At 35.3% G+C, this 22,385-nt stretch overlaps 1 protein-coding gene across 2 annotated transcripts in view; it reads right to left on the bottom strand.

Moving 5' to 3' along the window:
• Positions 1–22,385, bottom strand: part of CACNA2D1 (calcium voltage-gated channel auxiliary subunit alpha2delta 1) — a 480,944-nt gene that overhangs the window by 28,625 nt on the left and 429,934 nt on the right. Inside the window, exons 19-24 of one of the 2 annotated variants that reach the window (XM_040644315.1) lie at positions 18,305–18,376; positions 16,859–16,930; positions 14,447–14,508; positions 10,501–10,577; positions 8,484–8,544; positions 2,002–2,099 (exon numbers count right to left, since the gene is read on the bottom strand). In XM_040644315.1, the coding sequence (XP_040500249.1) occupies positions 2,002–2,099; positions 8,484–8,544; positions 10,501–10,577; positions 14,447–14,508; positions 16,859–16,930; positions 18,305–18,376 (442 nt within the window). The remainder of the gene's footprint in view (positions 1–2,001; positions 2,100–8,483; positions 8,545–10,500; positions 10,578–14,446; positions 14,509–16,858; positions 16,931–18,304; positions 18,377–22,385) is intronic. The other variant, XM_040644316.1, reaches the window with a different exon arrangement.

The following is a 22,385-nucleotide window of genomic DNA, read 5'->3' as shown; positions in this document are numbered from 1 at the left end:
TCTCATTTTTATATTCCAAAATAATGGGGGATATGAAGAAGACAACAGCTTTATAGCAGAAGCATTGAGGCAGGCTAATAAATTAACTTAATCCATCAGTTAAATTAAAATTCTCACTGTTTAAGTACTTCCATAAAAGCAAAACTAAAATAGCCCAAACCGCTTTAAAAGAAACTATCTAGATTTCAATTATGGATACTTTTAGTTTTACACATTATTGGATAACATGAGCTAAAACATGACTGAGGAAACTATAATATATAACACTGTTAGAGGAAAATATAAATTTGACAGCTATTTTTTAAAAGATTTTGAGTGTACACAACCGGGGGTAGGGGCAGAGGGAGAGGGGAAGCAGACTCCCCACAGAGCAGGGAGCCCACCACTACTCACTACTCAGGGCTCTGGGGCTTGATCTACCCATGGCCAGTTTTCAGAGTAGCTAATTCTAATTGGTAGCTAATGTGAGCGGTGCTAGGAAGTTCCTTCTTTTTATGAGAGAAATTTACATTTGAGACATGGCTTCGATTCACTTTTTTAATTGAGGATGTGCTCTCTTTAACTCTTCCTAATGGAAAGGAAAATGATTTTAAAAAAGAAAAGCATAGGGGCACCTGGGTGGCTCAGTGGGTTAAGCATCTGACTTCACCTCAGGTCATGATCCCAGGGTCCTGGGATGGAGCCCTGCATGAGCCAGGAGCCTGCTCTGCCCCCTGCTCGTGGTGTCTCTCTCAAATAAAATCTTAAAAAAAATAAAAGCACAAGAGAAGAAAGAGTGAGGATGCAGGGAGGAGGAGATAAAAGTCAGTTACCGTTACTTTTTTTTTTCAAGTTCTATTTACTAAAGAAATTTTTGCCATGCAGTTGGTTTTCCTCTTATTTCCCATTTCCTCTGCATCTTTTCTGGGCAGTACTTTTATAGGGTATTTTTAGGAAGAAAACCGTTAAGATTTTTAAATGTTTTAAAAGTAAAGAATCTTAATTTCTATGAAGTTTTATAGTATGAATGATGTAAATTTTTCTGAAAGACAACTGTTCTGGTTAATTATTAAAATTCCTATTTACTCCAACTTGTTTTACTTCATAAAATGAAAAATTACAGTTTAAAAAAATAAGCACCTATAAAGTTGATCAGAAAAACTAAGTGATACACCGTTTTTATTCTCTTCTTATTCCCTATTCTCATCTTAAAACTGTCTTGTATAAATTGGAGGACAGATAAATCGATAAAAACATGTATGTTTTCCTCTATATAGCAAGAACAATTCAATAAAAAACCTTCAAAATATTTAACACTATATCATCAAAATTTTGGGTTTTTTTTTAAAGATTTTATTTATCTGTTTGAAAGTGAGCGAGCACAAACAGGGCAAGCAACAGAGGGAGAGGGAGAAGCAGGCTCCCAGCTGACCAAGGAGCCCAATGAGGGGCTCGATCCTAGGACCCTGAGATCATGACCTGAACCAAAGGCAGACAATTAACCAACTGTGCCACCCAGGCACCCCCAAAATTAAGTTTCTTAAATTTGAAAGGAGCCAAGGTAGGATACCTTATTTACATTTAAACATTGGTAGGTATCTATTGCCTGGCTTTGAAAATGTGATTTTCCTTCATAATGAAATAAGAATTCTTAAAGGGCCAAATTGTTACATTTTACCATTAAAAATTTATAACATAGGGGCACCTGGGAGGCTCAGTCAGTTAAGCATCTGCCTTTGGCTCAGGTCATGATGCCAGGGTCCTGGGATCTAGCCCCATGTCAGGCTCCCTGCTGAGGTGGGAGCGTGCTTCTCCCTCTCCCTCTGCTGCCTGCCCGCCTTGTGAACTCCCACTCACACACACTCTCTCTATCTCTCCCTAAAATAAATAAAAGCTTAAAAAAAATTTACAACAAAAATAAAAAAGCCAACATACCAACACACTAATCTGAACCAAGAGTGGGCCGCTTTGGATACAGTAATGGTGACACTAAACGATTACTACAAGTTGATCTATACTTACAGGATGGGTTGTTTGGAGTTTTTCTATCAATAAACTCATTGAAATTTAAAAGAAATTCAGTGTTGTTATCTGATATTTTAAGGTCATTGCAGTAATCTCTGAAAAAGAAATATTTAAGACATTAGCTATGAAAATCACAACTTTAAAAAAAGTGCAGAGCCATCAGACGAAGTGAAAACACTTTCTTTTACTACGTCTATGAGTTTGCGAGCTGTTTAATTTCTTATTTCCATTTCCTCCTCTCTATAGTGGAACAACACTTTGACAATCAGGGGTGAGTAGGATGGATAATATATATTAAGCACCCGCCCTCTGGGCAACAGGTGCTCAAAGCTTTTGTTGTTCTTAAATGTACTATTTTCATTGTATATTGGGAGTTTCATATAGAAATAGAGAAAATTTTAAATACTAAATATCAAGAATAAATCCATTCTATGTTAACACTTTGAGAAATTACTGTTTTAAAAAAAAATAACCTACTGAAAAAAAGGGGCATTGATTAACCTATTTGCAAATCTCTTTAATTCCTGACTTAATAGAAAACAAGTACGCCTCTGCATTCAATCGACTGCAAGACTCTATTTGGGCACGTGAAAAATATGTGTTCTCCTGAAGATATGCAGCCGGAAAAGAGAATTATTTTATATGCTTCCCAAGTGTTGTAGGTATTCTTTTTTTTTTTTTTTTTAAGAACATACCAAAATTTGACTACTCGTAATTTCTTGGTAGTTAGCTGTAATACCAAATTTGAAACACTGAACTTTTTGTACTGTTACATTAAAATTCAATGCACTATCTTACACTTTAAATCAATCTGACTTTGAATTGGTTATTTGGAAAATTTGCAGGTCTGCCAAATAACGACACATTTCATTTTAAGATTGGAAAATCATGCACATTAGTCTCATCAGATAACTACTGGGAAACAGTAAATACAATTTTCCCCCAAATTCTTATTTTTGTGTGAAAACACAGATTTTGTCACGAGCAACAAACACTGTTGTTTTCTTCAACGTAGAAGCCTTACTTCATTAATGAGAAAATGTTTACCAAATACTCAAGTCGTTCTGTTAAGTAAAATTATATTTCCTGAAAAAAGTGCAAAGAACACCTATTTTAGCTCTCAATTCAATCCCACAAGTGCTCTCCTTTGAGCCAGCCAAGCTGCTCTGGTATGCAGCAGAACTCCCAGCTTCTTGCCACTGAATATTAAAAGACATGTACTCAGGGTAAAGCTTCAATAAAACTCATAATTTCTACTGTTTCCATCAAGGATATTTTAGAGTGAGACTGGCTTTTCCCCTGGCGAGAAAGATTATCACGGCTACCAGGAGCCTTCGGTGTCCCTGCCGGGATTCCTGTGAAGGTTCAGCTCCTCACGGCTTTTCTACGGTCCCTGCCAATGTCGACATGAGAAAAGATAAACATTTACCGCTGTTTTAGGAAAAAAGCTTTGACCTGGTCGGTTTTCTGAAAGGAACTCTGGAACCCACAGAGTTTTGAGACGCCTACTTTGGAAACTGCGATCCTAAGTGTTTTGGAAATTGAGAATAAATAGAAAACACCATAAATATAAGGTTGTCATTATACTAACTAGGTAAATACAACAGATGGGATCATCGGATAGTGTAGACAGAAGTGCAGTTGTGTAGTGAACACTTTCAGATGCTAGGCCATCACCTAAATAGAAAGCCTCAGAGTCCAGAGAAAGAGAGTGTCAGAACTTCAAACACACACACACACACACACACACAGCCACCAAAAAACTTCAGTTCGTAGAAAATTTTCGTTTCGAGGCAGGGGTGAGAAAGGTTACATGACTTTTGCTCATTCATTACTGCCAGAGCTGAAATGGACTTCTTCCCACGATTAGCATTTAATTACAGGCTATCACATACTGTTCCCGTTCTCATTCTACCTCTTCTTTGAAATGCCTTTTTCATTTCTGAGAAATAGCAAAATTGTTCCATTTCTTAGAACTTGCATCCTTTGCATACCTTTTAAGGTAAACAGAATGCTCTATGCATTTATATTTTACTCAGAGGTACTGGGTGTTCTTCTGAGATCGATTAGCATTTGATAATCACTGTGCATACTTAGATCTTGCAATAGCAAGGAAATTTCCTCACCTGTGAAATGGGTTAATACTACTAATTTACTACAGACTTCTCTTGAGCAGTAAAAATAATCATCATATAAAAGGTTTAATGCATGTTGAGGTGGACATTCACTGGTTTGTCCCACAAGCTGTAACATTTCCCTTCTCTAGTATTTACTCTTTCCCTAACACATAGGTAAGTTCTACTTTTCCAGTCAGACCACAAAAATGGTTCATATGTTAATCTTTGCTTAACTCAACAGTCACTGCTGACAAATTGGGAACTGGCATTCAGAGTACATTTATCCTCTCTGTGACTACTGGGACTTCTACCATATTTTCCACACTGACAGTAAAGCTCAGAAAGCCTGTCTGTATGGTCTGCTATTCAATAATTAGGAGAGATGAGTGAAGAAGTTGCCTGGAGAAGAACACAGATCTGAGATAGAACGAGAGTCTTATCAATACATCACATCTAATTTCAATCTCTTCTTACACTGTCAATGAATCAACATGTTAATATTCTATCGGATTTTGTTCTGCCTCTAATATTCTTTCTAGCTAAAACTGTTTTTAGCAGTTTTAAAATGCTCAGTTACTTTTACTGGAAAAAGTGGTAATATTGTAGGTATTTTTAATAAGGGTTTTAAAATATTTACATATTTACAGATTCTACAGACACCATATGCATTTATTCAGCACCTGTGTGCCAGGCAATGGACGGGATGATGGGTATTGAATGGTGAGTCAGATTGAGCATCTCTTTACTGGGGAAAGTAAAAGACATAAAATGGACCAGTGCTCTAGAAAGGGAAATACAGTATTCTATGAAGCAGTCAGCAAGGATGTCTAATCCAGTGAAAATGGGAAGGAAATTCCTGGATCAGGGAGCTCTGAAGTTGGGGTTTGGGAAGGGGTGGGCTGCGTGTGAGTGAGCAGTCCAAAATAGAAGAGAAAATTAGTGGATTGAAAGAGGTAACAGAAAAAACCCAGCACACATAGAAACCGAAGAGGAGTTTAATGTGTTTGGAATGTAGAGCAGAAGTTGGCAAACTTTTTGTCCAAGGGCCAGATGATAAATGCTGCAGACTCTATGGGCTAGAAGGTCTGTGCCACAACTGACCACCTCCGCCTCCGTGGCGACGCGGCCACAGACAGCGCACCACCCGAGCACGGCTGTGTTCTAATGCACAGGCGGCTGCGGGCTATGGTCTGCTGGCCCCAGATTTAGAGTGTAAGGACCACAATGCAAACCGGGACCCAGTAACACAGCAGCTGCAAGCGAGGATATGAGGTACAGATTGTCACAAGACACTATTGATTCATATTTAGCACATGAGCAACGTAATTATATTCACATTCTAGAAACTCTCTCCAGTTCCAGAATAAGACCAGACTGGGAAGTAAAGGACGATTTGAGGAGGTAGGGACATCAAGTAGGAGGCTGCTGCAGTAGCTTAGGTCCGAGAGAGCACGGGCCTGGATGAGAGCAAAGGCAGCAGAGCTTGGCGGATATATTTGATACTCGTACAATAAATTCTTTTTGGCAAGACTTGGTGATTGAGTAAAAGTTATCAAGGAAAGGGAGCAAAGACAGATGCTTAGCAGACACTGAGCTGAATCAGACTGAAAAGATAATCCTGTTAGTTTTCCATAAATATGAATGTCTCTGACTGAAATATGTGGGTAGACATACAGTCTGGAAATCCATTGTCCGATCCTATATTGCAATGTAATGTCAATAAATGACATCCCTCTTTTGTCTCCAGACATTACGGCCATCTTGCGGATTTTGAAAGCATCGCCTCAAACTATCAACAATGAATAGATGGGTGGTGTGTCTGCAGACACAGAATAACAAGAGGCTCTAAGCTAGCACCCTCATGTAAGCCATCTGCAGAAGAAAAGAAACTCATGAGAGACTGAATATGCAGCCAAGGGAGGGAGGAAGAAAACCCAACTAGTGTGTCACCAAGGAAGAGGAGGCAAAGGGTACCCCAGGAGGGTGGGATCTGCAGTATCAAACAATGACGGCAATTCAAGCAGGAGAAGCTGAAGGTCAAAGTTGCTCATGAAGCCAAGAATATGCTTTGTTAGCGGAGTTTTGTCATAAAGTTACATGTATTTCCTATTTTCAAGAACCACCAAAATTCAGACATCCTCAAGTTGAAAAAAAAAAAAAATTGGTCTCAGCAACTCTTTAATTTTGTGAGCTGTTTTCGGGTTCTTACAGTAATTTTTTAAGAGTATAAAATGTGAGAAATTAATAATACACTATTCTGAATATTTTCTCTTCAAAAGTTTAGCCTAGATTAATAGAATTGTATTAATTTGATATTATATGTGTCTGCTACAGAGTGCATATTAAGAACCAAGGAACGAAGAAAAACCAAGCTGGAGGCATCACAATTCTGAATTCCAAGTTACATTACAAACCTGTAGTAATCAAAACAGCATGGTACTGGCACAAAAATAGCCACATAGATCAACGGAACAGAACAGAAAACCCAGAAATGAACCCTTGACTATATGGTCAATTCACCTTTGACCAGAGCAGGAAAGAATATCCAATGGGAAAAAGATGGTCTCTTCAACAAATGGTGTTGGGAAAACTGGACAGCAATGTGCAAAAGAATGAAACTGGACCACTTTCTTACACTAGACCCAACAATAAATTCAAAACGGGTGAAAGACCTAAATATGAGACTTGAAACCATGTCTCCTGAGGCAAGGGAAACAAACTATTGGGACTTTATCAAAAAAAACAAAGTTGTTTAGTTAAGGAAAAAAGCACTCAACAAAACTAATAGGCAACCTATAGAATGGGAGAAGATATTTGCAAATGACCTCTCCAATAAAGGGTTAGTATCCAAAATATATAAAGAACTTATAAAACCCAACATCCCCAAATGAATAATCCAATTAAAAAATGGGCAGAAGACATGAGTGACAAGACATACAGATGGCCAACAGACACATGGAAGGATGCTCAAAATCGCTTATCAGAGAAAGGCAGATCAAAACTACAATGATATATCACCTCACACCAGTGCAAATGGTACAATCAACAACACAAGAAATAACAGGTGTTGGCGAGGATGTGGAAGAAGAGGAATCCTCTTGCACTGTTGGTGGGAATGCAAACTGATGTAGCCACTCTGGAAAACAGTATGCAGGTTCCTGAAAAACTTAAAAATAAAGCTACCTTACAAAATACCTTACTACTAGGTAGTTACCCAAAGAATACAAAAATACGAATTCAAAGAGATACATGTACCCCGATGTTTACAGCAGCATTACCCACAATAGCCAAATTGTGAAAACAGCCCTAGCATCTATTGACTGATGAATGGATAAAGAAGTGATATATACACAGAATAGAATATTACTCAGTCATAAAACATTACTCAGTCATAAAACAAAGTATGAAATCTTGCCATTTGCAACAACATGAATGGAGCTAGAGAGCAGTATTATGCTGAGCAAAATAAATCTATTAGAGAAAGACACATACTGTGTAATTTCACTCATATGTGGAATTTAAGAAACAAAGGGGAAAAAAAAGAGTGAGAGAGGCAAACCAAGAAACAGAGTCTTAACTACAGAGAACAAACTGATGGTTGGTTACCGGAGGGGAGGTCGGTGGGAGGATGGGTGAAATAGGGGATGCGGATTAAGGACGGCACTTGTGACGAGCACCGGGTGTTGTATGGAAGTGGTGAATCACTATATTGTACACCTGAACCTAATGTTACACAGTATGTTAACTGGATTTTCAATGAAAACTTATAAAAAAGAAGAACTAAGAATAAAAATAAAGAACACTCTATAATTACTGAGTATCAAATAATTACACAAAAACAGAGGTAGGGAGAAAGAGGCATATTAGGGTTAGAGAAGGGGGATTATGTGAGAAATAATACTGGGGAGGGGAAAAGAATACTAATCTAAAATTATATTGAACTGCTTTCCCAGAACGTTAGAAAGAAATAAATGGATGATGATGTTCAGACTGGAGTCTAGCCTTACGCCCACAGGTACACATGTACCTTTAGGTATTTCAGTTAGCTACCTGTGCGTATACGTGTTTGTGTCTGTGGACTCACAAATGCACATTCCCAGTTCTTCAACACTGATGGATACCACTGTTATTTCCAATAAGAGCAAAGTCTACATCTGTCTTATTCACTGTTACATCTCTGGAGTCGGAACATTGCTTAGCCCAGGGTAGTTGCTTACTGAGTGAATGAATAGAATATGGCTTCAGTTTTAAAGTTACTGCTCCCTTTGGTTCCATAATTTGGCATGGGATTAACTCAGAACTGTTACTGAAGGCTCACCTATCCATACAAACTATAAGAAAATAAAATAAAACAAAACCAACCTTGGTGCTATGAATGTGTAGCCAGATTCTTCAAAATTATCCGGCTTCAGTGTTTCTGAATCTGCAAAGATAATGTTACAGGATTAGATAAGCCATCCAGAGTACACAGCCTGGGTTTCTATGATGATATGAAGGCATTAGAATGATAACCTAGTAAGAAAAAAAATAAAAAGAGTACTTATATCCTAAAAGGTCCTTAATACTGCATAATATAATTATAAAATCCATTTTAATTTCATAACGAAAATTAGACCAGTTATATCAGAATAATGCTGTCTTAGAAGTTTCCCATTTACTAACCCTACCATAACCAAGGTATCTTTTGTATCAATGTTACATCAGAGTTATTTCATTTAAAACCTCAACATAAAATTTTTATCAGTATTATGGTAAGGAAAATGATTTTAATAAACGTATCAATGCCTTTAGTTAATTAGTAACATTCTTCATATTAGGTGTGAATTAGTAGGTGGAAGGATAGAAACACACAAGTATTTAAGGCTCAGAAAAAAAAACCTGAATGTGAAACACACTGCATATGAAAACACAAGCATATTCTTTCCCCCGTTTTTGCTGCTAAGGTTTGAGTGATCATGGAGGAAAATCTAGCAGATGAGAAGCACAGAGGATAATACCCAATAGGAACGGAAATATCAGGGGAATGTCAAGTGTACTAAACAGAAAGAAATTGAGCAACAAGAAAATACTTGCCCTTCATTTTGCCCTTTTTGGCTGTGAAAATCCATCAGAAAGAGAAAGCAGGGAAACAAAAAAAAAAGAGGGTAAAGCAAAGGGGGTCACAAACAATATTTTATTCAATGACTTTCTTGAATAAAAATATTGTGCATAGATCAAAGGTATATTTATGTACAGCTGTAGTCTGGAAAAAAAAGACATCTGTTTGAAGACTGGAAGGTAGTCCTGTCAGTTACTACTAGGTACCCTCTCTGTACTGGGCAGATTTCAAGGGTCTATTTTGCAAAGTGTTTAACGCAGGTGCAATGGCGACGACGTTAGCCTATCTTCAGAAGCATTTACCAACCATCAAAGACCAACTAGTCATCCCCTCATTTATCAAGTGAAGAACTAGCTCATGCAAAGTTGCTGGTTGTGAAAAAAGACCATCACATCTATCAAGTGAAAGTGTAAATATAAAAGCCTAAATTTAGCACAATGTGAACGAGGATTGCAGAGAGAAAAAAAGAACTGATGGGAATGAAAGAAATTATAGTTTACTTAAAGTCAGATGTAAAAGGCATACACACACACGGGTGCTTTTTTTTTTTATCATAAGAAAAAATTTAGGTTGTTAATAATAACAGATGTACAAAGGATATGATGGTCATTTTATTTACCAAATCTAGTCACCCAAAACAAAGATTACTAATGACTTAAAATATGCATTAATGTTAATAATTACTCCACATTCCAAATGACACTTAAAAAAAAAAATAATCCATTTGAGTTACTGAAGACGTTATTAATCTGGATTATGAGAAGGAAGTTAATTGCCAAACCAAAGCCGAAGACCAGTGCAATTTAACTTAGTCAAACAAAGTAGAAGATGTGGAGCACATTATTCTTGCCAAATGCAAAAAAAAAAAAAAAAAAAAAAAGAAAAGAAAAGAAAAGAAAAAGAAAAAAAAAAGAAAAAGAAAAGTTACAGCCTTATTAGCACAGTGCCATGAGTAGAGACCGTGTGAAACATTTTGCACCAGCTAGCAGACCCTTAAAATGACAGCAACAGAGAACGCAGCACTGCAATGATTCTATGAGCACAAAGCAAGGCAGGGTAGGGTGGTGGGGGTGCCAGTGAGACTGGGTACCTGCTCATATTCTATCCACGTAGAATATTTCTTGTTCCTTGCATGTTTGGAATGGGTTAGAATCATTGCTGTAGATTTGGAAGTAACACCTACTAAAACGTATAGGCCTTGGGCATTCTAAAATCTAGACAAATTTATACATCTGATACTAAGAGATAAATAGACTCTGGGGTCGCTTTCACAGTACTTACATCTGGCCTGAGTTATTGTCTCTTCTATTTTGGCTTTTATATAGTAAAAACTGTAGGTTGGTAATACCAAGGCCAAACTGCAATAGAAACAAGAGAAGCATAAACACAAACAAACAACTTAAAAAAAAAAAAAAGACACATCCAGTTAATGGAAAATCCAAAGATCTTCCTCATGGGAAAGAAGAGACGTATTACTGTGACAGGAAAATGCATTCAGCAAATAGAGTACTTTATCCGGTCTTGCGATCCAGAGTCCTCCGGTTCTCTACGTTGTAGGGAATCAGAAGAGATACAAGGAAAATAAGCTACTAAATGTGCCCATGAATTAGTTGAGAAAGAAATGTCACGTGCACTGTATTTCCAGGAAAGTGTACTGAAATTGAGTGTTGAAAAAGATAGAGAATATTACGTTTACGTTTAAAGAAAATAAATACTATATACTAATTGGATACCCCTCCTTCATGAATTATACATCATGTTCAAGTGCTCTGTGGCAAATACACACTATTTAAAAATTACAAATGTAAAGATCATTATTTCTATGACAATGCATAAAATCATCTGAAAAATACTCCCTTTGAGGGGTTAAATACTTCTTATTTTAAGACTTTAGTCTTGAGGTAAGAAATTCAGATGCACTAAGATACACTGTCTGCTCATTCTATTGGTTCTCCTAGCAGAAAAGAGTTTGGAATATTTGAATATTATGCAGTTTGAAATAACACAACCGCATATGTGTAATTCTTCCACCCTTGAGATGGCTAATATATTTGTGTAGGACATAACTATTCCATATCCACATTTACACTTGCAAATGACCTTCACTCTGCTTTAATATCCAAGGAAACTTACAAACTAATGGGTACAAAAAATGAGGGTAGAAGAAGATTCCCAGGGAACTAAGTGTTTTCAAAAAGCAATGCTTGATTAACGTACCAAATGACTCCTTCGGCACTCATTTTTAATATTTAATCTGAAATTTTGCAATGCACAGGAAAAGGTGTGCATTTCTAGGCTTCTGAGTATTTCTATGTATTTGCAGATCTTCTTTTAAATCACTCAAGTTTCACGTTTCCCGGGCTTTTGAGAAGAACGACGAAACTATAATCTCATTATCTACTTTTTTTAATTGGAAAATACAGAACAGGAAAAAATATAAAATTTCACGTTTTCCTTCTTATGACTATATATGTTAAAAATTCACTCTACAAAGAGGAAAAAAAAAAAAAAAGCAAGGGTTTATTTCCTACAATTTAATTATGTAGCCAAGATAGCAAAATGAGTGGATGCTTGTTACCTCCAGTTCCCACATCTTTCTCCTTCATTAAGTAATTCATAGACTGTCCTTATGGGAAAAGGTCAGAGAAATAAAATGTTATGTGGATTTAATGAAAATCTCTCCGTTCATTTTATAGGTAACTTCCTTTAAGTGGAGGAAGAGATTAAAATTAAAATAAGCAGTGCAATTAGTCTGAAAGCAAGATGACCTTTCACGATTCACTTGCCATTTATAAAATGTAGAGTAGAATTACTGAGCATTTGAAGATTGTCTCCTACAAATTCCTCTCCAGGGAAATCAGGACATTTTTATTGCTCCATCAGCATTTATTGCTAAGAGAAACTTCTAATTAAAACCGATAACGTTATATCATGTGGCTGCTACAGTGTCACTCTCTCAGCTTGGGTTACATCTCACGTACCATAAAAATAGTGCTGGAACTCATGAGGAACACAATAGAAGTTTTAAAATTGACATATCAAATATACATTTTATTGGCCTGCACGTCTCAGGTTGTTATTAAGAGCTACACTTCATTTACAGAAAAATACAGTCACGCTTAATTTACTTCCATCTCAAGGCAATGGTTCTTTCCTCAATTTTTAGCAGATAAGATCTTTATCAACATTTTGAGTCAATGATGTTGTCATATGAAGTGTTTGCTGTCTCTCCCCATATAAAACCAATGGACCAAGGCTGCTTTATTTTCTCCTGGGGATTAAAACCTAATAAAGCCAGCGGCCACCAGGTGGATGGGAGAGCCCATGCAATGTTTTCTTGACTCACATAAACATGGTTAACTTAGTTAAATGGAATATAACATCCTTTTCAACTCAATCATGTCTCTATAAAATGAATTTCTTCATGAAAAAAGAGCAGTCTATAAAAATAATTAATTACTATAATTCGACTGTAATATCTGAATTACATCAAGGCTTAAGCAGACAGAAATCACTAAGTGAAATTTGGAACTTCATTCATTAAGTCCAAACACACCATTACTTTTTCTTCTTCAACATAGATGTAATATTTTGCTCTACACTATTATTCGTGAATTTATTTGTAGGCAATTCAGGGAAGTACTTATAATGAAAACAGACTGCATCTGGCCCTAAGTTGTACATTTGGGTAGGGAATGTGTGAGGAAAACATGCCACGGTGGGGAAGTTAGGGCTGTTCAGAGAGCAGTGACTGTACGGGGAGGGCGGGGAGAGACACAACAGGCACACTGGCTGGGAGAGAAATGTGAGATGAGAATATCAGACTTGGAAGTCCCAACCTAACTCAGAGGAAAATGGTAACAGAATGAAGGTTTATGACCAAGGACTGACATACTCAGAATTGGGGTATTAAACTGGTCACATTTGGTCCCATCACTGTGTGTGTGAGGCAAAAGGGTCGAATGTAGGGGACATTTGTGAAACTTTTACAAACACTATTTAAGCAAGGTATAATGACAATTTAAAAATTATAACTGCCACTATTGTTGACTCATGGTCAGCGTTAAAGGGATCCAGTTTTTTCTACTTTAGAATTTGTTCATCTAAGAAAAAAGGCAGGGAACACTTTCCCACATGGTGAAGAGGAGATAAACTGAGAGTCCAAGTACTAAAAAACTCATCTCTGTCAATGCTATTTCAGTGGGGCCACAGACCGGGCTCATTTGGAAACTCTCTATTACCAGCTCAGGACCAGTTAGGTAGAGAAATTTGAGACAGCATTTAGAAAAATTTTCAGCAACTTGGCACACTAATTCTAGATCTGTGAAATCTAATAACAAAAATTTTAAGCTTGCATTTTAAAATCTTTTTAAGGTTGATTTAGTAAATAATTTTTGTCGTTTTACGTAAGCGTGGGTATGTCAAAAATACCATGAGAAATAGTGATCTATGTGCATGTGCGAGTGATGGACAGTGAGCCAGAAATTGAAATCTTACAGGAATGAGAGGAAGAGATGGGGATCTTAGGAAAGAGGAAGAGAATGAGTAACAAGAAGGAAATATTCCTATCAACCTCAGTATTATGAGCATGGGGGAAGTAGGACCACAGGGAAAGCTATGACCTCAAAGAAGAGTTAGACCAAGAAAGCAAAGGAAATGCTCAGCAAGTGAAGAATGGAGGACTTTCAAGCCACTATAGGGTATTAGTCCGTCCAGCTTTCCAAGACCGTGTCCATTGGTATGCTCAGGATTTTACACACTTGCCAGTCATCGGGGGGAAATTGTATCAACTGAGCATTTTATATCAGATCATACTACCGCGTGACAAGTTTTTAAGTTAATTTGCTACCTACATATAAGTAACTGACAATTTAAATGAGGAGATCAGTGGAAATGATGACTACAAACTATTTGGGGGTTCTGTCAACATAACTGCTCACATAAATATGCAAGGTGATCAAACGGATTTACATCACACAGGTTTTCACTTCTAAATTTTATACTCCTAGCTTTTTTCCATCTTTTCCATTTTGAAAATCAGAGTGATATTTTTAATACATTTTTACACTGGAAAAGATAACTTTTCTGTTTTAATTACAATGAAAATAGTTTCTGAAAATGTGACGACTTCATATTTATCTACTGCAAAAATTGCGACTAGAAATAGGTGAAAGACACTCCACAGAATACTCTTGTATACAATACACATTTAAATCTAATTAGTTACCTGTAATCTGTGCCATTCACAGGAGTCCACGTGTATGTCCTGTTTCCTTTGTCGATGTACCTCTACAAAAAAAGTTTGATATGGTTGTTACCACCTTATAAAATCTATGTGAATTTATATGGAAAGCAGAGCACTAAAATCTATGTATAAATTCTGTGGTCATTCAACACCCTCCTTCACAAATGTCCAATCTAGTCTACATTTATTTGTACTATTATGGGTGGGAGGCTGTGTGTGTGTGTATGTATGAATAAAGCAAAATTTTAGGACAAAAACAAATAATTGCATCATGACTTTTAAAGAGTTTCAAGTGCAAAATCTTAGTAATTCATGCTGAATTATTAACCTCAAAATTATGGAAGCATTTTCTAAAAAATAAATTTTAATAATAAATAGGACCAGGATATATTCGATAAGCCTCAGATATTTCCATACTAGAGTGTGTGTATGAGAAATTGGTAATAGCAGGGAGTTAACACACTATTTCTAGATCCAAATGTAAGATTAGCATATGACTGTTCTTAGTAAGACATTCTTTTAGCATTTATCATAAAAGACGAATTACTTTGTACCACTGAAGGTCAGAAAACAACTAAATCCACCAGGGAAAGGAAGTACAGAGGTCGACACCCTGATGGATACAGAATCGTTCATATGTTGCTACTGAAGACGAGTAAAGAAATTATCATTCTTTCTTCCGTTAGGTATAGTGATGGCATATACGCATCTTTACATCGTTTTAGTTCTCTCCAGCTCTATCATCCTCATCGGAACAATAACCTTCACTGAAATGTTACTTGGTGTTAGGCAATACACTAACCACTTTACAATCTTTGTCTAATTTAATCAACCCCTGTACTAAATACTATTCTTTTCTACAATTTACTGATGAAATAAAAATAGCTAAATCTTCTAAAAAGATTTAAACTGGCAGGATGAAGGAAAATGTATGATGCCAAATTCATTTTATAGCAACCATACGTATTGCCTTACACATCAAATATTCCTCTAGTTTACTCAGTGTGTGTGTAGGATGGAGGGAGGGAAAACAGGAATTGGTGAGGAGGTTTTTGGACTAGTAAAATTCTTAAAAAAGAAAAGAAATAATGTTCATGTCTTTCATACCACTCATAAAAAATGGCAAATTAGTGTTGTTCGGCAAGTTAAAAGATAGTACATCAGATTAAGAAAATAAACATACAAGATAATGTTTTCTTTCAATATTATTAATAAGAAAAGTCTACAGGTGGTTAGATTATTAATAAGAAAAGTCTACATATTGGTTAGAGGAATTTACAGTAAACTGAAGGAGAAAAACATCAATGTGACTTAATACAAACAAAATTAATTTATAAGTTGAGGAAAGAATGTGTAGGTCAAAGAGTTCTTGGCAGAACAACATGGAAAAGTTGGCAGAACTGCTGAATGGTTTACATCTTTCCTCTAGGAGTGAGCGGGTAAAGAGCATGGCTGAAGTCTAAGGAAAGAGAATTGAAGTTTCAACAATGACTGAAAGTGATATATACCTCCTCCTGTCTTCTGGTAATGGGAACCCCTAATGACATTAAGTGACAAAAGCCAAGTGCTAATGGAGGATCCTACTTGGATCCTAGCTCCACCTTAGAGAAAGATCTGCTGAGGAATTCAAAAGAAATGTTTACATTTAAAAAGGATGGCACTGTGAGGGAAAGGATGTAAGTTATATAAAAACACTTCAATTTCCAGGCTCCAAAGCCTCTGGATTCTGTGTATTTTTCAAATACTCAAATATATTCACTCCACATGCAACGGGTATTGGATAGACACACTGCTCACATACAGAGTTTTCCCACAGCAATATAAAACAATATAAGTTTATTACATATTTGTACCAGTGATTTACGGGTACAGTTCTGTTACCCCTTGATTTAATTTCAGATTTAAATGCAAGGAATTATAACGTAAGTGCATAAATAATGAAAGAAGATAAGCCAAACAAAAGTAGACAACCAAAACACCCCACCAAAATAATACATGAAACTCAGCCATTAGAACCTGTGCGTGCACAGGTCATTTATCACATACGGCTATTAAATATTAACTTCAATTCTGCCCGACTGAAATGGCCTAAAAGAATATGGCACAACAGTAAACTGGGTTCTCTATTTTCTATGAGGATAAAAAATGGAGACATAAAATGTAATTTTCAAGAACATACTGTTAGTAATGTAAAACAGCATCAAGAAACCTAAAGCAAACGTTTTACAAAAATTAAAAAGAGTTAAAAATATATTAAAATTTCCTTCAGCAAAGAAGGCAAACATTTGTTTACTTGAGACATCTGTTTAACAAATACTGCTTTACTAGGAAAGACAAACTACCAATATCATTATCGATCTATACATTTAAGAGTAAGCCTGACTTCAATCTTACCTCATCTTGAGATTTAACCAGAGTTCTAAATGTTTTTTCTCCACTCTCTCCATCGATCATTTTATTTCGAATCTACAGGAAGATGAAAGAATTACTTTATTCCAAGTACTCAATTGACTGCCAAAGGATGATTATTAATTTACTGTTTTTTCAAGGTTTATACTTATTTTACAACAGGACTGAATAAAAATAGTAGGGTGGTTGTACTAGTAGTTGGAATTGTTCTTTGGGAATATTCTTTTAAAAGTTACCACATTTTACATATTTTACATTATTTTACAATATTTTTACATATTGTCATTTTACATATTTTATAATAATAAAGGCATCCTTAATTAAGTATCTTCACCTAGTCATTAATTTTTGAAATATAATTAATGAAAGAGTGGTCAATTACTTTATGGGACTGACTGAAGGGAAACTGAGTCATAATAGGTTAAATTATATTATTACAGTCACTCAGCGGCGTGAGGGCCCAAAGACCGTGCTCTGCAGTGTTGCATGATCCTGCTCTCTCATTTCAAAATAATTTATGACCAACATTCATTAAACACCTAAGACATCCCAGCACTACGCCTTGGCCTTGGGTAATAATAAGTAAATTCTGTTGTTCTACAATGAGGGAGTCAATGTGTAAAATGTGTAAAGAAAGTGCATATTAAAACACTGTGACAAATTCTAAAGAAATATGGTGGCCTTTGCATAGACGAGAGAAGTTAATCCGTTTACAAGAATCTCAAACACCTCTGCTCTGAAGGGTAAGAGCCTGTTTCAAATTCTAGTCCTGTTACTTACTGGCTGAGTCACTGGACACAAGCTTTTTAACCCTCTGGACCTAAAACATACCATCAGTGCGACAAATAATGATCATATATATAGTATCTATTTCAAAGACTCTTGAGAATCCATGACTGACACATATTATGTACTTAATAAATGTTGTTTTTTTAAATTATTATCCTTATTACTACGGACGATCCTCTCCAAGGAAATGACATGCAATTTTGGTTTTGAAATAAAATAGAAATTTTCTGGGTAAAGTGTACCAAGACAAACATGACAGCTTTTCTCCTCATGTCGCTCATTGGGTGGTTGGATGGTTAGATTCCCTCCAACTTTTCTTTCAACTCTACACCGATGTCCTCAATCTCTATGTTGTGTACTGAAATTTACAAGTCACATTTGTACCGAAATAGTTAAAACCTCTCTACCTATGGAATGAGAAGGAAACAAACTAATGTCACACCCAACTTAAAACACCGATTCCTTTCCATATGACCACTGGATGAGAGCGCCCAGGATCTAGAAATTTTACAGACAAAGAACATTCATCACCGTGTGCATAGTACCTAGGAGAGAAGCTAACACAGTGGAGCTGCTCAAGGATACTGTGGGATGGATGAAGCTCGGCGTCGGACCTGAGAGTACGGTTTAGGCGCAACTCACCTCCACCTTAATGTCATTCTCTAATTCTGCATCAAGGAAATCCAAAGTTACTGGCTCCTGAGATTTGGGGTTCTACACAGAAAATAATAATAATTAAGCATATATGACATTGTAAAATGATGCTGCATATAAATAATTTAATGTATATTCAAATATGAAAATAATTCCATAGGTGTAACTTACCTAAGGTATATTAAATCGCTATATAAAGGTATACAGTTTCATATACTTATATTTTAAAATAACAGTAAATAGGCTAGGGAGTTGAGCTTTAGGTGTAGCAGGAATATTTTAATTTACCACCCACTGAGGGCAGGTTCATTTCGAGGGCTGAGTTAGATACTACATTCATAATTACAAGTTCTGTGGGACTAGGACAATTGAAGGTCCACTCACAACTTTCTTTCCTTTAATTAGGATGGGAAAAGAGCAAAATAAAGCCATATGGGTAAATATTGGGCAATTGTTGCAATAATGGTACAACAAAAGCAACATATAAGTAATACACACTCTTTATTTATATTCTATAAAACAAAATAATACGAGGGAAAATCTTTTAAAAGCCATGTTTGAATTTCCTATGTAAAACAAACTCTTCTAAGCAGATTCTTAAGATGCATAAAAAAATGGAAGTTTGCTTCAAATATTTGAATTTCAGAAATGTGACATTATATTTTAATAAGTTAAAATTTGTGGTCAGGTCACAAGCACTTGGATAGAGATAAACTATTGTAATTAAAATCCTACGAAAGTAATAACCCTTGGATTCACTAAATATGGTCTCCTGCTTTAACATCTACTGCTTCTTCTTGCTGGTGTGTAACAATAAGGACAATTAACTGGGGAACAAGGCAGATTCTTTATTTACATAAATATATCAAATAAAACTCAATCATAAGATGAACTTATTCAATTATTTGATAAACAAAAACACACTGATGCTCTTATAATACCACTAATAGAACACGCCATAATAGAACATCAAAGTTTGTTACAATAATAAAATCATAATAGGCATCTATAATTTTACAACTACTTAATTTTAGAAACTAGGTTTTTAAAGTTGACTAAAATAAATACTACCAAGATGTGGTATTTAATGAGACAGAAATAATACAAATTATGCTGTATGAGTGCAAGGTCACTGGAATTTTAATGATTTCAACTTCACAGGCTCTTCCAAAATACATTCAGATTGTGACTATTTTTTTTTTTAATTTTCTTACACCACCAAATGAACTGGATTATCACTATTTTAAACACTGTTTTAGGAGCGCTGACTACCCAAAACAATAATAATAATTAAAAATATATTAAAACTAAACATTTATTTCAAATGCTAAATGACATTATATATAGCATGTGTTTATTTTCTAATTAAGACAAAAATCCTTCCTTCAAGAAATAACTACATTTAAAAAATGAAAGTTTATGATTCTCATGTTCTGATGAATGGGTATTCTTAAAGGCAAATAAAAAAAATAATCTTCAACTCTGTCACTTTTATTAACAAAATATTTACTACTCATGAGCTTGATATCTGGACTCATAAGGTTCTAGAATACTGAAAATGAGTATTAGATTGTTTAACAGGTGATAATACTGACCATTGTTTGGACAGCAACATATTGCCTCAGAAGCAAATATTTATTTGAAATGTAGCATATGTCATAAGGAGAAAATAAAAATAAATATCGAAAATAATCATAAACCTTTACTTAAAAAAAACAAATCAAGGAAGTCACTAACAAAAGGATACTCTAAAGTAGACAATATTATTCAGAATTGCTTCTTTAAAGTCCCCTGAAATAAATCATCTTCACACAAACACCGTAACAGCATTAAAAATTTAACACACTCACTGCAAAACAAAGTCAAGATAATCAAAATGATAAAATATAAACATAAATAAGAATATTATCTTACATGCAACGGATAATGCATAGCATGACCAGACCCAAACAGCATGCATGGAGGAGGCATTATCGGGAAGAATTGGCAATATGAAGATCATGTCCCAATCCAACATACAAAGACACAGAGAAGAAAATGAAATCATAAAAGCAAAATGTCAATGCATAACTTGTACTTTTTAAATGGCAATCTGGCTGACCATTTTTTAAAAGATCAATCACAGGCACAGTGATTGAAAAATCCAAAAGCAGAATCTTCTAATAAAAAAAGGCACCAGTCTTGAGAACTGGAATCAAGTCCCTTCTGTCCCAATGTTTTTGTTTGATATTTTAATACCTGACATTTCTCATGTGTAAAATTTTAGTATAGCTGACATAAAGACAACACCATTTGTCAAACTAAATAGGCAGAATGCTTTTACACAAATTTTAAATGGAAATCCTTAGTAGTTCGTATTATGAAAAATACTACCTATTTCAAAAACTTTTCCGCAAAATTCAAAGGTCTTGTGTGGTTGCCAGTTTGCCATTTGAGGTTTCCTTAGAAGGAAAACAAACCATTTTTCAGGTTGTTTATTTCCAAATTACATCATAATATTTACATGCAATATTTGGAACTTATAAAAATGAAAATTCACTAAAATATACATAAATGCAAAAAGTATAATGAAGATAATACACAAACAGAAGCATGCAAGGAGAGCAATGTAAAACAATTTAATAAATCAAGGTAAGACATAATCAGAATTTGAACCTCTACGGGAATGATAGAAGATATGAAGACTGATACAACATGAAGATCAGATTGCACAGAATTCTAGAGCTACAAGAAAATTGAAGCTTCTTAATCCAGTGTCTCTGCACTTTAGGACATCCTGGAAAACGCGAAACACTATTCATTAACCTGGGTCTCATCCCTGGTCATTTTAAATCAGAATTTTCAGGAGAGGGAGCTGGAGATCAACATATATATTTAATTTCTCGGGGGAACATACAATGTAGGGTGAAAAGAAACAATTATTCTTAGTTCAATCCTCCTGTTTTTCAGGCTAAGAAATTAAAGTAAAATGGGGTTTAATGAACTACTCAAAGATACGGTATTAGCTTTAATTAAGTACAACAAACTTAAGATTCTGTTTTGCTAGTTCAGTTTAATCTCTTCTTAAAATCATACTACCTCTCCATTATAATTTCACTAACTTTATTTAAAGCAATGATAGGCTGACATATAAAACATTAAGTCATACTGAACCTCCTTTGGAATTCTGAAATTGTTTTACTGTACTAATTCTCTTACTGTACTGTACCAAAAGGGAGGAAGTATCCTTTCTGCTGATGATTTTGAGTGTGATTATAGAAATATGCATACATAAAATAACATTTAAATTTTGTTGACAAAAGAGAAAAGATTTTGCCATGAGCTTATAAGGCAATAAAAATTCACATTTATTTGCAATTCTGGACATGTCAATTAGCTTAAGGGAAATTTCTTCCACCTCTAGTCCCAAAATACACTTAAGAAATTCAAAGACAATTTGGCTTAAATTTTATGATTTACAGAAACTACCACATCAGAATTGTATTTTTATTTCCACTGAGAAGTTAATTTGACAAGCGATTGTTAGGATTACATGGATTTGACACTAGTATCACAATATTTAATAACAAATTTACTTTTAGAAGCCATCTCATTATGACTGCTCTGATTAACGACATTATATAATTTGCTAGCAAACCTGAGTTAGCAAATGCATACCCTCTGCCATCATTAATAACATTTTTGCTCCAGTTTATCGAGAAATGATGCTCATCTCCAACTCATGCTCTGGAAGCTTGAGGTCAGGAAAGGCAGCATTAATCATATGCTTTTAGGTAGAAAAGCTTAATCTCAACTCTGATTTAGCAAATTCGAAGACACTGCTAACTTCATTCACAGTTACCTGAACATTGGGTCTCCTTTTTCTTAAATTAACTGTTGGTATACCTACACCAATAGGCTGAAGCAACAGAAAGATGGTAATTCATCACGCTACATGTCAACATAGGTAAGGCTTCTACCCTACAATCAATTTTGATCAGATATTTCCTTGATCAGAAACAGGTATCACAGAGTTCATGATGAGTCAACAAATAAAATTAAAGTTTAAAAATAATTGTGGTGAATCAAA

Source organism: Ursus maritimus, unplaced genomic scaffold (assembly GCF_017311325.1).
Source record: "Ursus maritimus isolate PB19 unplaced genomic scaffold, ASM1731132v1 scaffold_3, whole genome shotgun sequence".
Taxonomy (NCBI): domain Eukaryota; kingdom Metazoa; phylum Chordata; class Mammalia; order Carnivora; family Ursidae; genus Ursus; species Ursus maritimus.
The sequence above is the reverse complement of the archived record's forward strand: the minus strand, read 5'-3'. Positions and strand labels throughout refer to the sequence as shown.